The following is a 17,447-nucleotide window of genomic DNA, read 5'->3' as shown; positions in this document are numbered from 1 at the left end:
GACCAGTGGAGGTATGAGTCATAAAGGCTGTATTGTGGCAGTGTTTTTATGTTGCTATCATGCAAAACCTAAAAATATCAGGTATAATATAAATTAAAATGCATATAATACAAATTAGAAAAGTAACATATAATTATACAATTTAGTTTTAAGTATACTAAAAAATTCCAGCTGGGGTTCCAGCTTTTCTTGAGTCTAATCTAAGCCAAATTATTTTTTTTAAATCCAGTAACACTTTAGATTAGGAAACACTATTCACGATTAGCTAGATGCTTATCAGCACACATACTGCTGACATACTGGCCTACTTCTAAAGCACATATAAATACCTTATTCTGCATGACCATATTCTAGATCCCTTAACTCAACCCAATACCTAAACATGACTGCAACAACAACTTCCTTTTATTGAGGGGAAAACTCTTTAAAAGGTTAATATATGTTTTCCCTAATATAAAGTGTTACCAAAAATCCTTGTCCATAACTGGAAACGTTATAGAAATTCACTGGTCAAGCTTGATCTTTGAACTGTATTTTATTTGTACTGCGAGTAGCATTTCCTAGCTGTGTTGGCTAGATGGTTGATGGTTTTCTCCATAGATAATGGTCCGGCGGGAAGCCGGAGGACAGGAACAGCTACAGTATTTGTGGAGGTGCTGGACATCAATGACAACAGGCCTATATTCCTCCAGAACAGCTATGAGACCAGCGTCCTGGAGAACATACCCAGAGGAACTAGTATATTACAGGTACACACTCATATTCACAATTCACTCTGATATAGAAAAACAATGCTCATCGATATATATATAGCAAAGCTGTCACAGTACTGGTATTATGAAATGGCACATGAGGGTGTATGATTGTCATGTTGTGTTTGTCTGTAACAACGGTAGAATTATCATGTTATCAGTGGTTTTCTGTGATGTCATGTTCCGCTGTGCTGGCAACAAAGGCCAGAACAGGGTAACCATGATGACGCTCTAGTTCAAGAAAGTCAGCAGAATCACTTCTGATGACAAAATAAAGGGCGGTTTCATTTTCAAAGGGCTTTTAACCTCTTTCCATATGTCGAACTGTTATTGAAGTTAGTTTGGGGAATATTCCAAATTTGCCGTTCCAGTGTAAACCAGAATCACAGTGGCACAACAGCAGTTGAGAAAGTTTTTTTGACACTTAAAGCACACTTTAAAACAACAACAACAACAACTAAAAACTAAAAATCACAAGTTTTTTTAATAGCACAAACACACCTTTCCAGCAAAACATTTTACTAAAAGAAGTTTAAAATAATAAACCAATATATATTCTATTTAAAATAAAGATTTTATGGCTGTCAAACACATTTTTGGGTGTAATGCATTAGTAATTAATTAATTACTCTAATTACTTTTCCTTAAAAAAGTATAGTAAGAGATTACTCTTAACTTATTAAATACTGTATAGACTAAAGAACACTTCTATATTAACCAATAGAGGATTTTAAAGTAACCTTCTCCCTTTAAATGGTAAGTTTGAGTAATATGCAATTTCGTATTATTAATTTGAAATAATTAAAAGAGCTGTTATATGATTATTCATGTGTTGTTCAACTGATCGAGGTTGATATGGGATTTAGAAAGGATTAAGTAATGCAGTACTTTTTTAGAGAGAGAATATGTAATTTGTAGCTATTAATTAATTAATTAATTTTTTAGAGTAACTTACCCAATGCTGGTCAAGTCAGAATAAGCCAGTAGTTAATATAATGTAAGCACCAAGTTCTACCACAGTTTGTCTTTGCAAATGCAAAGTGGTTTGCTGTTTTGGTTTCTAATGCTGTGACATTCAGAGATTTTTAAGTGTGCTTTAAGTGCACAATTACTCTACGTGCTCTACATGGGGCTACATACGTGCAAATGAATCAGAATTTCCTCTAAATAAATAGTCATGTTGTTAATGCCCAGTCAAAATGGCCACCATTACTCAGAAAGCCCCTGGTCTTTGCTCATCCAGGTCATGTCTGTTAGTGATGTACAGTAGGTGATGTCCATCTGTTATAGAGTTGCGGCCACCGAATGGCTGGATTGTTGAGTCATGTCTTGTTTGGTTTGAAGTGAATGATGAATGAAATGATTTGGCTTGTCTCTGTCAGTGCTGATAACTGAGGTCACAGTTTCTGTTCTCATGTTTGCAGTGATTGTGTATGTTTGTGCAATTACAGACACACTCCAGATGTGAATACTGTCTCCATAAAGTTTTAATACACACATGGAGAGTGTTATCTGATTCTATATTAATAACATGGTTTCTGGCTGATTTAGATTATGATTTATATAAAGATTGTGTGTGTGAAATAAATACTTATATGTGTAGACTTTAGTAATTTTGTCATTTTAATTAGTGTTTTTTATTTCTATTTAGTTTTTTTTATAATTTTTTTAAATATAAGTTTAGTTTGAATATTTTCTCATATTTACATTTATTTTCAGAGTTTTTTTTTGTTGTTGTTGTTTTTTTTTTTTTTGCTAAAATGTTTTAAATACTTTTATTATTATTTTTTTATATATGTAATAAAACCTCGCCAGCTTTACATGCATCCGTCATTGAGCCCAGTGACAATGGCAGACAAATTGATAGAAATGCCAATTCTCAATACATTTCATTCAATACATAGAATAATAGAAGAAATAGTCAGTTTAAATTCTGTTAAATCATTTTTATTTCATATCTGCTTGCTATGCATTTTTTTGTGCTCATTAGAGAATCACATCACTAGCTTTTTAACAACTCTTTTTAACTCAATTTGGAGTCATGTTTCTGTGGCACACATAGTTGTTGCCCATGAAATGCACTTTAAGGGGGGGGGGGGGGGTGAAATACTATTTCATGCATGGACAAAGTTTCAAAAATTAAGTTGTACGTTTGAAGGAGTATTTTTGTTCCCAAAATACTCCTTCCGGTTTGTCACAAGTTTCGGAAAGTTTTTTTCGAGTATGGCTCTGTGTGGCGTTAGATGGAGCGGAATTTCCTTATATGGGTCCTAAGGCACTTCTGCCGGAAGAGCGCGCGCTCCCGTATAGCAGAGCAGAGAGAGGCTGAGCACAGACATTTCGCTGATCAGAGCGAGAGCATCACGAAAATTCACAAAATAAGTGTGTTTTTGGTTGCCAGGGCAAGACAACCCTGCACAGATTACCAAAAAAAAAAAAAACAGCATTAAAGGACCAGTGGATGGAGTTTATTTTTACAGAGCATCAACGGAGTTCTGCAAGTGTTTTTGTTTGTTCCCTGCATTTCGAAGATGCTTGTTTTACAAACAAGGCCCAGTTTGACGATGGATTTGCGTATCATTTATTTCTTAAGGATGATGCAGTCCCAACGAAAAAGAGTCACGTGCGTCTGCCTCCAATGCCGGAGACCCGGGTTCGAGCCCCGCTTGGAGCGAGTCGTTGCTGCTCTCGTTCAGTTTCAGTTCTGGATCATAAATAAACGGCTGAATCTGACTGTTAGTCATGGTTTGTTTTGGATGATGGTTTTTTCCTCACGGTAATGTCACAGCTTCCAGACGCTCTCAACTCAAAAGCTTACTTGCGCTCGTGATTCTTTAGCTCCGCCCACACGTCACGCCTCCAGCCGGTCGTGTTTTTCCGGGAAAAATCGGTACAGACTGTCTTTCTCTTATAAATATAATAAAACTAAAGACTTTTTGGAGTTATGAAGGATACAGTACTACTCTATAGGTACTCAAGATTAACAGGATATTGAGTGAAAACGAGCATTTCACCCCCCCTATAAATCAGTCACTTAGAAGGCTGCTGTCTATGTAGATACTAGATAGTAAGACGGCTTACTAGGTGATGCAACAGAGCTTATATCTCGGTGGAATACTTCAGGAGAGCTGGTATAGTAATATATGTGTGGGAGTCACTTGTCTTTGACTCTGCGGGCGACATCGACCCTGATTGCTTCCTGCTCTGGGCGACATATGGCTGAATTGGTCTTCTGAAGGCCGGCGCAGAGGAAAACGACTGCCTCATCGAGCCCAAACGCTTCCAGAGCTTCAGCTGGGGCTCGCTGGACAGAGTCTGGCCCCACGAGAAACCGTCTGCAGGGCCACAGTCCCCATCCACACCCCAGAACCCTCCTGACGGGCAGCCCACCGCTAGAAAGGTCACAAAACCCCCGAACAGAACGAAGAGACACACGATGATGATGATGATGATGATGATGATGATGGTCGGGAGGGGGTGGTGAAGGTCCAGAGGTGGAGACGTTGGGGAGACCGGAAGTGAGAGATTAGAGAGGGACTGATTGAAGGAAACATCCATGTCAGTCTGGATCTGTAGAGATACAAAACAGGAAGAGTTAAATCTGGGTTAAGTGGGGCATGTTTTTAGTAAAGATGTAGGTGTTTTTGAAATCCTCTGGGTTCAAGCTTGTGCAAAAGTGTGAATGTGTGCTTGAGCAAGATGCATGCAAGATGCCAGGATGTGGTTGACAGGTGTGTGTGTGTGTGTGTGTGTGTATGCTTAAAAAGAAAAAATCTCTTTAATATCTCAGTTGTCTCTTAGGTGGCAAAGAGGTGAAGAGTACAGGCACACTGTATTTTAAACCAAAGGCCTAAAACATCTACGCAATAATGTGAGCACAAGTGCTACGATCTTATACATAGTGGTCCGAAATGTGTCGGGGTGGGGGGCAAAAAAGACCTCAACACTGTATAAATGTCAATACTGTCTCACACTCTGCTCAAATTGGCAATCAAAATTCTTATGAAGCTCATGATCTAATTTCATGAGTTCTGTGCTTATAATAACTGATTATCATCAGTTGTCTCATTTGTGTGTCATTAATTTCTTCTAAGCAATGTTGTTATTAACTAAAACTATTTTTTTAAACTAATTTTTTCAAAAATGTGTTTGTTAATTGAAATACATCTAAAATCACATAAAATATAAATATTAAACCCAAAATATTTGAACAATTTTAAATGTCACCTTGGCAGTTAACTGAAATCAAATACGTAAGCATTTTTTTATTTATTTATTTATTTATATAAAGACAAAAACTAATAAAATATCAAAAGCACATGACAAAATTACTAAAAATAAATTGAAAGTAAAAAATAAAAGCATATTCCAATTAATAATATGAAATAATGCTAAAATAACACTGCTGGTCAGGATTTGTAGGAGAAACATCAAATGAAAGAGGTCATGAAGTCCCTGAGCAGTGACAGAGCAACATCTGAGCTCATTTTCCTCTAGGTACGGAGCTGTGGTTTGTGGTGGCGGGACTGCACACCTACACACACTTTTTCACCATCACCATCTAGCAGCTCAACACCAGCTGCTCTGAGCGCTCCTCTGCAAGACTCTCAGAATGACTGAGCGATTTTAAGAAAGAAATGTCAAGAAAGGTCAAAATGAGGTGGATTTATATTGCACTATATTGATTATAGATTAGCGAGGGGCTTTTAATTTCTCTTTCTTTCTCTAACACACACACACAAACACACACACACAGAGACTCTAAGGTCAGGAAAATTGAAGCAAGTGCATAAACAGAAGCACTTCTAGCTGCACCTACAATTTCATGTATTGGTTTGGAAATGTGCCATACAGCAATTCATAACGCAACCAAATATGCATAACATTCTCGCTTTTCAACATCTTCCTTTACCGTCATTTTGCTTTTGAAGATCAACTACTGTAATTGCTGAGCTACAGCTGGAGGAGAATCTGTCTGAATAGCAGAAAGATATTTGTCTCAATTTTCAGTCCTTTAATAAATCCTTTAAAATCCTTAATACAAAATACATTTTCTCTTGAAACAGCACTGAAGAAACTACGGCTTGCCTTCAGTGAAAGTGTCTTTATGAGTTTTTCTTAAATGAGTCTTGCACTGGCAAAATTAAAAAATAAGTGAAAAAATAAGGCAAAATGCAATTGGATTTTGTCTCACACTCTTAATAAGGCATATGCATTTATGTTGTTTTAAGGTATTTTAAATATTTTGTTTTAGATATGTTTAATGGAAAAAGATTAATTTAACTTTTATTATTATTTTATTTTTTTCAGTGTATGCAATTTAAAGTTAAACATGCTATCACTCTTACAGTAACAGTGCTTGTCGAGTCTTGATCCTGGAGAGCCACAGTCCTGCAGTGTTTAGTTCCAACCCCCTTTAAATGTTTGAATCAGCTAATGAAGTTCTTCAAGATCACTAGAATCTTCCAGGCAAGTATGTTTGGGGCTGAACTCTGCAGGACATTGAGCCTCCAGGAGCAGGATGTCCTTACATGTTAATTATGTACAAACAGGCAAAAGCATTTGCATCTTTTTTTTTCATTTTTTTCATCAAGAACAGCCCATTTCTGGTCTACATCGCTGCCATAAACACACATTTGAAATGGCATTTGACATTAAACATTTTGGTGCCCCACTAAGTGAGCAGTCAGAAGAGAAATGTGGTCAGTTGGCTTTATTTTTTATTTTTTTGAAAGCTTATTTTGGGTCTGTTAAACTCTCAATCCATCTGAAACACACGCACAGAGTGTAGCACCCAAGTTACCAATTACTCTGCCTCTCTGCTCCTAAATGTCAATTCTGAGCACACAGAGAGTGTTTTATCACTTAGATGAAAACACATTGGGACATGAAATTATTCTTTATCTTAAATGCCACAAACAAGCTGAAAAGGCACCTGAGATGAGAACTATTGTTAGTGAAACACTTTATTAGTTACCACTTTATGGCTCTGCTGAAATGTATTTATGCACACTTCATCACATATTTTTGTGTGTGATGAAGGCTTTGCTCAAGCAGGCAGCTAAAATTTGTTTTTCCAATTTAAAGTGAATTTTTGTATATATGTTTAAATGAGAACAGTCAGAAATGTTTTTTTTTTTTGTGACCTAACTTTTCTATTTGATATAGTTTAAAATTTAATTTATTCCTTTGATGCAAAGTTGAATTTTCAGCATCATTACTACAGTCCAGTGTCAAATGTTTTTTTTTTTTTGTTTTATCATTCTAATATGCAGAATTGCTGCTCAAGAAATGTTTCTTTTTATTATCAATGCTGAAAACAGTTTTGATGATTAATATTTTTGTTGAAACTGATATATTTTTTGGTGAGAAAAAAAAAGTTCAAAAGAACGGGCATATATAAATTTAAAATAGAATTGTAACAATCTAAAAGGCTTTACTTTGACTTGTGATTAATTTATTGCTGAATTTATTTAAAAAATACATAAAATAATAATCTACTTTTGAACAAGTGTACACAGTGAGTAACTTTTTCCCCATATAGTAATCTCTGCAATTTATTATGTTGTGATTTTAGTCACTGCATATCCATGAATTAGTAAATTACAGTAATACAGACATAACTTGTTGTCCCATGTCATTTATGACTGACATCATGGCAAAATAAAATGGTTTTGGCACTGCTGAGTGATTGTCCATGCCGGTTTATGCTGGTTAGTGCAGGTTTGAGGCTGGTGGACCAGAATAGCCATGTCTCTCAGCAGAACAGAAATGAAAAATCCCAGTATGGACACCAGCATCCAAAACACAACTTACTTGCAACAGGGGTTCATCGAATAAGAAATATTTTTCAGTTTATTCTTTGTGGTTCAACATTACCTTTAGCGATGGCTGTGGCTGGTGACTCCTTGATTAAAATCACGTTGAGACGCCTGGGAGATGGGGATCAGGATATGTGCAGCTGAGATCCGTTCAGAGAGACTCCAAATCAATCTCTCTGTGTTTTCAGTGTTTCGCGATCAGCAGACCATGGCGGTGTGTTTCTTGAGCCAAACTTTCAGTCTCAAGTTTTAACCCCCCCATGTGATGGTATGGTCCGGTCTGCTTTTTCTATTCATCTCTCTCCAAAAAGAGACCCCCCTAGATCCCTGCTTTCTTTCTTCCCCCCTCTACATCTTTTTATAAAGCTAATGAGTCTGAAGGAGGGGCCGTCCTCCTCACTGTCAGTAGGATTTGACTAATATACAGATGTATTCAGTGTGCGCCAAATGGTTTAATTAATGTGTGTAAATATATTCAGGAACAACTTCTGAGCCTTATTTCTGAGTTTTCTATGATCATTCAAATTGTATTTGTGTTTTCAAGCCTCTATGAGTTGATAGTCATGCCATTGCAACCATTAAAAGGTGAAGTGTTTCATTTCTGTGCCACTAGTGTCAGCAGACATTGCAAAAATAAAATGGATAGTTCTGACTCTGAATTCTGATTGGACAAGCCATATTTGAAATTGTGATTGCGCATACTATATTGAAGTCACAAATTGGTATTGCTCAGCATCCATTAACAGCCAGCAGTTGGGCTAATTAACAATATTACTCACTGGAATTATTTATTCCAATTATTGTTATTAATAAAAGTAACTATTTATTGAAAATTAATGTCTTTTATCCTATCAATGTTGCATTTAAAAGCAGTACTGTAAGTCATTTCAGGCTGTGTGTTTTACTGCAGTTAAGGGAGTTTTAGGTTTGATCGGTCGTCCACTGGTTATTAGATCAAATACTGGTTGAGCCAAACAAACATACTGCATTTTATTTTGTGCTGTTCGTTCTGAAGAAATTACACATTTCACTTGCGTCAGTAAAAATAATGCAATTGTCCAATTGTTGTGTGATCAAAAGTTTGATTGTGTGTTAAGGTATCAAATATATTTTTGTTTGTGCTTGTGTGGGTGTACAGTGTGTTGAGTGTTACTTTCAATCTCATTATTTAGCAGTTGATGGGTGTGTATGTGATGTGGTTACATGTGTTTGTGGTCATGTCCGTCTGCAGGTTCAGGCCACAGATGCAGATCAGGGAGAGAACGGAAGAGTTCTGTACAGGATTCTCTCTGGTAACTGCTTATTCTTCCTGTTTCCTGATGTCACAGATCAATGCACTGCACAGATGCACTCACACAATCTACTACACTAACTAACTAACACTGTTGCACTATATACAGTAGCCTATATTAAGTAAAGATAACTGCAGTTTAAATAAATAAATGAATAAAGGCAATTGTCTCACAATTCAAAAAATATATATTTCACAAATCTGACTTTTTTTCTCAGGATGGCAAAACATTTAGAATTGCAAGATTTAAACTTCGAATTCCAAGAGGGGAAGTCAGAATTTTGAGATAAAATAAAAAAAATAAACATTGTAAGATAAAAACTCACAATTACTAAATTATTTTTTAATCTGCAACAAAACAAAAACAATTGTGAGATGTGCAATGTCTCAGAACTCGGAACTCTGAAAAAAAAAAAAGTCAGAAATTTTGTATTTGTTTATATCTTGCTATTGTGAGGTTATATCTGGTCAGTGAAACGCTTTACAACTCAATTTTCAGACAACATGGAGCAAATGCAAAAAAATAAAAAAATGAAACCAAACATATTTTTTTCCCCATTTAGAAATTATAATTTGAATAATTAAAATTTTTTCTATTTTTCAATTTGTTTCTCATACAATTTGCACAGTGGGCTGTACCATTAGCGCTAGCTTCGCCGCAGACTTCTGCTTAACATGGCTTAATGTATTCTACAAAAACAGTGACACTGGAGGACACTTATTAATAATAAAAACAGTGGCATAAATTAAAAGCCCAAACTCTCTGTATATTTATTATGACAATGTATTTATAAAGTATAGTTACATTTACACACGAGAACAGCCCAGAATATAACGCAACACGCAAGTTTCACATGAAGCGAATTCCTCCCATATAAAACTAGGGTGAATTGCCCTAAAGTGGGACACTGCCTAATGTGGGACACCTATAGTGTTTGTAGCTCCATCATATATTAAATGAATGCCAGTGAAACTATGGGTTAGCCAAAGCTGTGGTGTCATGTCATCAAAATCACATGAACTCATATTTGAGGGCAGAGCGATCATCAGACAGGAAGCACATTGTGTGAAGACCACCCAAAGGTCAGTGACATAGAGTTTGGACAAACTTGATCTCAAGGAGTAGAAATTAATTATAAACAAGACATTCTCGTTACTTATTGGTCTAACGTGTTTATAAAATGTTTGTCCATCAAAATATAGTATAACTTTGTATGTATAAACTATATATTTGATATTTTAGTCAAATTTCTTAGTGTCCCACTTTAGGTTAATGGTTTTGAAAAGTGGGACAGTATTATTAGCCTGTGTGGTAGGGCATGGTTTGTGGGACAAACATGGTTATTATATATCATTTATATATTATTCCATATTAGAATGCTGTTACTGCAGATTACCTTTCTCTGTGGGGTGTTACAAGCTCTTGGTGCATAAAGAAGATCTGTAAAGTTGCAAAGACTAATGTCTCAAATCCAAAGAAATATTCTCTATAAAACTTAAGTGTCAACCACACCCCCCAAAACAGCTCGTTCTAACACGCCCATTCATTCTAACAGAGCATCACAATATGTTAAGGGACGTAAAATTTCTGTCACACGCTTGTGACATTCGGCCAATCACAACGACTGGATAGCTGGCCAATCACAGCACACCTCGCTTTTCAGAATGATGAGCTTTATAAAAATCGATGCAGGGCATAGAGGAGAAACAATAATCTACAGTATGTGGAAAATAATGTGGTTCTTTAACCTTAAACTGCATAAACACATTACATTACACCAAATACACAAAATAATGTTCTTTTTAGCAACATCGTATGACCCCTTTAAGGTCACGGGATGGATACCAGATTCTTGTGTGTGAATCTGGTATCCCCTATATATTTATTATTAATAAGGTGTGTCCTCCGGTGTCATTGTTTTAGTAGGATACATTAAGCCACATTAAGCATGTGTGAAACAGTCTGTGATACACCCCCCCCCCCATGCTAATGGTTCAGCCCACAGTACAAATTGCAAGATTAAAAAAGTAAAAAAATAAAAATAAAAAAAATATTCAAATTATAATTTCTTAAGTCACAATTTAGTGAACTGAAAAAAGGAGAGAAAATGTCAATTATTGATTTATGAATAATAAAAAAAGTAGAAAAAAATAAATAATGTATGGTTTCATTTTTGCATTTGCATCATGTAGTCTGAAAATCAAATCAAAATTGTGAAGCATTACACGGACCATATCTCAAGATTCAGATTATTTTTTTTTTTTCAAGAACTACTAGAAAAAAAAAATTCATTGTGAAATAAAATAGTTATTTTTTCCTTTTTATTCTGTATTCGGCTGGAACTGGCATCCATAAAAATGTGCTTAGCTGTCATAAAATTATTGGCACAATGCAGACAGTATTAACTATTTTGTTTTCATTTGACACTATTTGACATGTTTTGACCAATAGAAACAGAAGAAGCATAAATTAGCATTATTGTTTTAAACCTCAACCTTTATGAGATGTACTAATTCAGAGTATGGCTCGTGTGTGTGTTTTGTTATCTGCAGGCAACAGTGGTCAGTTTAATGTGGACAGTCTGTCTGGACTCATCAGCAGAGGAACTGTGGCTCTGAACCGAGAAACTCGAAGCTCCCATGTGCTGGATGTGGAGGCCTACAACAGTGACCAGGGCAGCATGCGCAGCTCTGTCAGGGTGTGTGTGTGTGAAAAAATAATAATTCCATAGAAAACTACATTTAAAGCTATTTGTTAGACAGGTTTATATTAAAGTTCATGTGACTGTTACTGTCTGCAATGCTTCATAATGTGATACACTTCCAAGTAAAAAGGGATGTTGAGTGATGAAAAAGGACTTGATTTAATCCTTCAGGAACTGATTATAAGGTGACTTGTGCTTTGCATATCAGAGGCAGACTTGAATGCGAGGTTGCTAAAACAATGCCTACCGTGCATCGAACTATTAGTTAGCATATATATTAATTCTAGCTTTACATGTCTTTTTTTTTAAATAATTGTAATTTAAGACAAGTACTGAATGTAATGTGTGTGTGAGTCAGACTGAGTTTGTGTGTGTAGGTGATTGTGTATGTGGAGGACGTGAATGACGAGTCTCCAGTCTTCACTCAGTCGCAGTACAATCGTCTGGGGCTCAGAGAGACTGCTGGGATCGGTACATCTGTGGTAGTGGTCCGAGCTACAGACCCCGACACAGGTACACAACACAATCCAAACACACTCTCTTCTTGACCTTTTGTAAGTGTTTGTGGACCAGACTAGTTCACAGAGGAAATAAATGTGTCTGAAAGGAACTTCTATGATTGCTATTGTTGTGTGTTCACAACACTTCTCATTTATTTGGATCTTTTTAAAGTGTGGATGTGTCATACACCTAACATAGCTCAAGCTGTCTTGTATTTTTCCATTGGGTTTTAATGCCAAACAATATCACAACATTGTTGTTGCACTTCTGCTTGTGTCTGCAACTGCTTCCTTGTTTCACTTCCTCATGTCCAGCCTGTCTGCGTCTTCACAGTGTGCTAGAGGACTTCTGTCCTGTTGACACTGTATATAAATAAAGATTGTTATTGAAATAGTTAGCTAACGACATTATTATTATTGTATTTTTAATAAAATCAAGCTATCACATGTAACAGTAACATTGATAAATAATGTTTAGTACTGTATTTAAATATTAATAAACATTTAAAAACATTCATTTAATAGTTTATAATATGTCTATTTATTTATTTTATTTACAGTTGCATTTTTTTATTTTTTTATTTCTTCATGTAATTGATCATTTATTCCTTTATTTTATTTTTAAGTGGCGCATCTATCACTCACAGAAATTAACGATGGGCATTTATTTATAATTTTTTTATACATTTTATCAATAAGTGGTGTTATAAAAAACATATATTTAATCTAATTCATATTTTTTATAAAACTATATATATATAAACACTGACATTCAAAACTTTGGGGTCTTGTGCCCGCCAAGAGTGGTTTTATTTTATGAAATATAGATTAAAGACTATTCAAAATTACTGTTTTCTATTTGATAATGTTTTTTAAAAATGTAATTTACTTTTGTTAATACAAAGCTGAATGTTTGTGGGAACCATCATAATTTTTTTCAGGATTCTTTGATGAATAAAGTTCTAAAGAACAGTCTTCATTTGAAATATGAATCTTTTTTAACATTGTAAATGTCTTTACTGTCACTTTTACCAGTTTAATAATCCCAAACTTTTGCTGTCTCGCTCTCTCTAGGTGATGGCGGTGCAGTAGCGTATGCTCTGGTTTCTGGCTCTGATCATAAGTTTGAGGTGGATGTGAGTACCGGTCTGGTGACTACAATGGATTACTTGGACTACGAGACCAAGACCAGCTATTTAATGAACGTCTCAGCCACAGATCAGTCTCCACCGTTCCACAGCAGCTACTGCACCGTCTACGTAACTTTACTCAATGAACTGGACGAAGCCGTGGCCTTTCTATCAGCCGGTTATGAAATATCGCTGATGGAGAACATCGCCTTGGGAACAGAGGTGGTCCAGGTGAAGGCGCAGTCGGCCGATAACCTGAACCAGCTGACGTACCGCTTCGACCCTGACACCTCACCTGCTGCTCTGGCGCTCTTTAAGATTGACGGGGTCACGGTGAGAACACATAATAGACAGGTTATATTTTGAAAGAAATGACTGCGGCGATATTAAGAATTAAACGTGATGCAACGAAGTGATGCAAATGCAACCCAAAAAGAAAAACACTATGTGATAGGGCAAAGACGATGACTTGTTTTTACTTTTTCGACTAGTCAGCAGGTCAGTGTTTGACTCAAGTAAATGACTACAGCACGCAGCTTCTGGGTGTTTGTCGTTTCTGGCAAAGCTAGCAATGCAAATGTAGTACATTCTCTGGTCTGTTTAACACATTTACTGTGCTTAAATCCATCCAATAAGTGCAAACTGATATGGAAAAGCTTTACAGAGTCTGGGCAAGGAAATTGACACATGACCCTAAAGCTTAAATCTTATTGGTCAGTGAGTTGTCTTGTGGCGTGAAAAAGCAAGCAAACAAATAGATACATACATTTCTTGCAGGGTGAAAAAACTGAAAAAAAAAAAAAAATGAATAAAACTAGACTGTAGGAAAAAAAACATTACAGGGATAGAATGGGTTTCTACCAGCTTGTCACAGAGAAAAATCCTGCTTGGTGTGAACAAAAACCACTTCACAGTTAAGCCTACTCGACTTTGTTGGAAATGATTTTGATTTAATTCAGTCTTTAAAAAAAGATGTGGTAATTTCTCTAGATGGATCATGTAAAATGATAAAGGATTTTGTGCACTCTACAGGGTCGTATAACTGTGACGGGACTGCTGGACAGAGAGAGAGGCGATTCATACACTCTCACTGTTGTGGCCGATGATGGAGGACCCAAGAGAGGCTCCACCGTGGTAATGTGTTCCTGCATGATCTGTTCAATCTGTAAGACAGATTCAATAAAGCCTTCAGTGCATAGTGTAGAGAAGCCTGAGTTGAGCACGATTTAAAGGAATAGTTCAGCCAAAAATGAAAATGTACTCACCCTCAGGCCATTCAAGGTGTAGATGAGTTTATCTCTTCATGGGAACAGATTTGGAGAAATGTAGCATTCCGTCGCTTGCTCACCAATGGATCCTCTGCAGTGAATGGGTGCCGTCAGAATGAGAGTCCAAATAAAAAAAACATATAATCCACAAGTAATCATTTATTAATTTATTTGAATCATCATTTAATGTTGTGAAGTGAAAAGCTGTGTGTTTGTAATAAACAAAGACATCAAAGTCATTATCTTCAAACTGTTGCTTCTGGCTAAAACGAGAGTCCTCTTTCAATAATATTACTTTCTCCAATCAAAAATTCATCTCATCTGAATCAGGAGAGAAATATGCACAGATCAAACACAGTTTATAAGCAAAAACAGTTCTAAGGAAATATGCTGGTTGATTTTAATGTGAGAGAACAACGGATGGTCTTTTTCACTGGAAGAAGTGTTATTATGGATTATAGTCAGAAGCTATAATGCCTTGATGATGGATTATTGTGAGGTTTTATCAGCTGAACTCTCATTCTGACGGAAGCCATTCACTGAAGAGGATCCATTGATGAACAAGTGATGTAATGATAAATTTCTCTAAAGGAAGAAACAAAGTCATCTATATCTTGGTTTAGTAAATCTTCCACAAATCTCCCTTTTGTTGGGAACTATTCCTTTAAAAATGAATGTCTGTAAACATTTTATCCATAGCTAACATGAGAGTGATGTGAAATGTATATGACGATATGATTATGATATACTATATGAAACGTGTAATTTAACCTGTGTGATTCTTTTTTCTGATTTCCTTCCTGATGCACATTTGTAGAAGGTATGTAAATGATTTCTAATGATAAAGGCCATTTTATTGCAATATGCTATCAGAAAAACATCTCATTTTCCATCACTCTGACAGGTGTCAATCACCGTTCTCGATGAGAATGACAACAGCCCTGAGTTTGACATCACTTCGGATTTATCAGTGGCTATTCCAGAGGACACACCAATCGGCCAGAGAGTTGCTGTGGTGTTGGCACGGGACAAAGATGCTGGAAGGAATGGACTGGTGAGGGAGAGAAACATTCAAAACACTGCTGAATGAGTTGTCTTTCATTTGTAACCCCTCTTGTCTCCGTCAGGTGAATTTCACATTGATCGCGGGGAACATGCAGGATGTGTTTAAGATCAACACAGCCAATAATACATATGGAGAGGTTTACTTGAACGCCCGCCTGGACCGTGAAGCTGTTGACCGTTACCTGCTTAAAGTGAGAGAGAAACACTACGCACACATGCTATGGCTCTTTACCAAAACTCCTAGATTTCCTAGGCAACATCATATGCATGCTCCCTTGTTTTTAAAAGGCATGTTTTATTAGACATATACATTACAGTTCAAAAGTTTCAGTAGGGGTTAATAGGATTTATTTCTTTTTTATTAATATTTTTATTTAGCAAGGATTCATTTAATTTATATTCATCAAAGATTCCTGAAAAAAGTACAAATAAATACATTATGCTTTCCACAGAAACATTAAGCAGCACATCAAGATACTAAACTGATTTCTGAAGGATCACGTGACACTGAAGACTGGAGTAATGATGCTAAAAATTCAGCTTTGCATCACAGGAATAAACTACATTTTCAAATAAATTCAAATAGAAAATTGCACAAATTTGAACAATATTACTGTTTAATTAAAGGAAGTCCATATGAAGGCATCTCACTTTGAATAAGAAAATGTCCAGACAGAACTATGCAAGGTCACAGTGTGTTACGTGACTTTGTACACGTTTCCTTGTAGTTAAATTTAGCATGTTTTGCATAATTAGCTCTGAGGTATTTAGGAGTTTATTTACTGATGTCCACGTGGATTTGTGCGTGTGTTAATGTGTTCGGAACAGGTGCGGGCGACAGATAACGGTTCCCCTCCGAGGTTCACGGATGTGTCGCTCACAGTGAATATTCTGGATGTGAATGATAACCCTCCCATGCTGCAGAGCCCTCGTGGGTACAACGTCAGCATCAGTGAGGTCAGAACCACAGCACCTCAAACCAATGACATCAACATCACAGGTTCTAGGTGTTGGTCTTTCAAATGTCTGCATGTAACACGTCCAAAAAAAAGTTAAAAGTATACAAAAATCTAAACTAATGATGTATTTTAATATAAAATATATATATATATAAAATACCAGTGTGCATATGTGTGTGTTTTAGAATGTGGGTGGCGGTACATCTGTCCTGCGTGTTGTAGCGATGGATCGGGACATCGGACCCAATGCCATGCTGTCGTACTACATCACCGGCGGTAACCAGGACCTGACCTTCAGAATGGACCGTATGACGGGAGAGATAGTGACCCGACCGTCACCTCCTGACAGAGAAAAACAGCAGCAGTACACACTCGCTGTGACTGTGGAAGATGACGGAATGCCGCCTTTATCAGTAAGTGTGTATGTGTGTGTTAGTTAGTTTGGGTCTGTTTTTCTTTCTAATCTTTCATCCGAATAGTCTCTGCCTCTAATTTATTCACCAAGGCCACATGTGTGGAGAAAAGTAATATATTAGCCTACATTTCAAGATCGAGTCCGATCCCAGCAGATACAATAAAATCCCACCTGTTCATTAATTAATCATCATTTTTATTATCTTTTCTGACTCTAAATATAAGATACTACATTTGCTCTTTACAAAGCCTGTCTGAACAACTAAACAGCAAAAACAGGAAACCACAACCAGCCTTATTTCTGAAGCAGGAAGTTGCACACTCTAGAGCTCGTGGATTCCTGTTGTGAACTTCACAGCGGTCTCGGTTGCATCAAGTGTGACTTTTGGGCCTTTAGTATCTGTATCCACTTTATAAAACCATTTTATAAATGCTGGGTGCTCAAAAATCGGATTGAAACTAAATTTTAGGAATACTGATTGAGTTTCAAATGACTTCACTTAAACAGAGAGATGGTAGCAGAGGTTTGGTAGGTTCCTGAT

At 36.4% G+C, this 17,447-nt stretch overlaps 2 protein-coding genes across 2 annotated transcripts in view; both read left to right on the top strand.

Moving 5' to 3' along the window:
* LOC128026545 (cadherin-23-like) overlaps positions 1–14,525 on the top strand; it is a 127,261-nt gene extending 112,736 nt beyond the window's left edge. The window contains exons 25-30 of the mRNA XM_052613805.1: positions 601–749; positions 8,805–8,865; positions 11,418–11,563; positions 11,947–12,082; positions 13,144–13,532; positions 14,232–14,525. Of these exons, the coding sequence (XP_052469765.1) occupies positions 601–749; positions 8,805–8,865; positions 11,418–11,563; positions 11,947–12,082; positions 13,144–13,532; positions 14,232–14,429 (1,079 nt within the window). The 3' untranslated portion in view covers positions 14,430–14,525. The remainder of the gene's footprint in view (positions 1–600; positions 750–8,804; positions 8,866–11,417; positions 11,564–11,946; positions 12,083–13,143; positions 13,533–14,231) is intronic.
* A 186-nt stretch (positions 14,526–14,711) lies between these two features.
* LOC128025937 (cadherin-23-like) lies at positions 14,712–17,288 on the top strand. Its single transcript, XM_052612559.1, has 4 exons — positions 14,712–15,521; positions 15,595–15,723; positions 16,361–16,489; positions 16,677–17,288. The coding sequence occupies exons 2-4, from the start codon at positions 15,622–15,624 to the stop codon at positions 16,929–16,931; spliced, it is 486 nt and encodes a 161-aa protein (XP_052468519.1). The 5' UTR covers positions 14,712–15,521; positions 15,595–15,621; the 3' UTR covers positions 16,932–17,288.
* The last annotated feature ends 159 nt before the right edge of the window (positions 17,289–17,447 follow it).

This window comes from Carassius gibelio, chromosome A13 (genome assembly GCF_023724105.1).
Source record: "Carassius gibelio isolate Cgi1373 ecotype wild population from Czech Republic chromosome A13, carGib1.2-hapl.c, whole genome shotgun sequence".
In the NCBI taxonomy this organism is placed as follows: domain Eukaryota; kingdom Metazoa; phylum Chordata; class Actinopteri; order Cypriniformes; family Cyprinidae; genus Carassius; species Carassius gibelio.
Note: the sequence above shows the minus strand (reverse complement) of the source record. Positions and strands in the feature narration are given on the sequence as shown.

Excerpts from the sequence above, each read along its gene's own strand:
- LOC128025937 (XM_052612559.1), top strand. The coding sequence starts at position 15,622 with ATGCAGGATGTGTTTAAGATCAACACAGCCAATAATACATATGGAGAG. Across the intron at positions 15,724-16,360 it reads TTGACCGTTACCTGCTTAAA|GTGCGGGCGACAGATAACGG; the intron begins GTGAGAGAGAAA and ends TGTTCGGAACAG. Across the intron at positions 16,490-16,676 it reads ACAACGTCAGCATCAGTGAG|AATGTGGGTGGCGGTACATC; the intron begins GTCAGAACCACA and ends TGTGTGTTTTAG.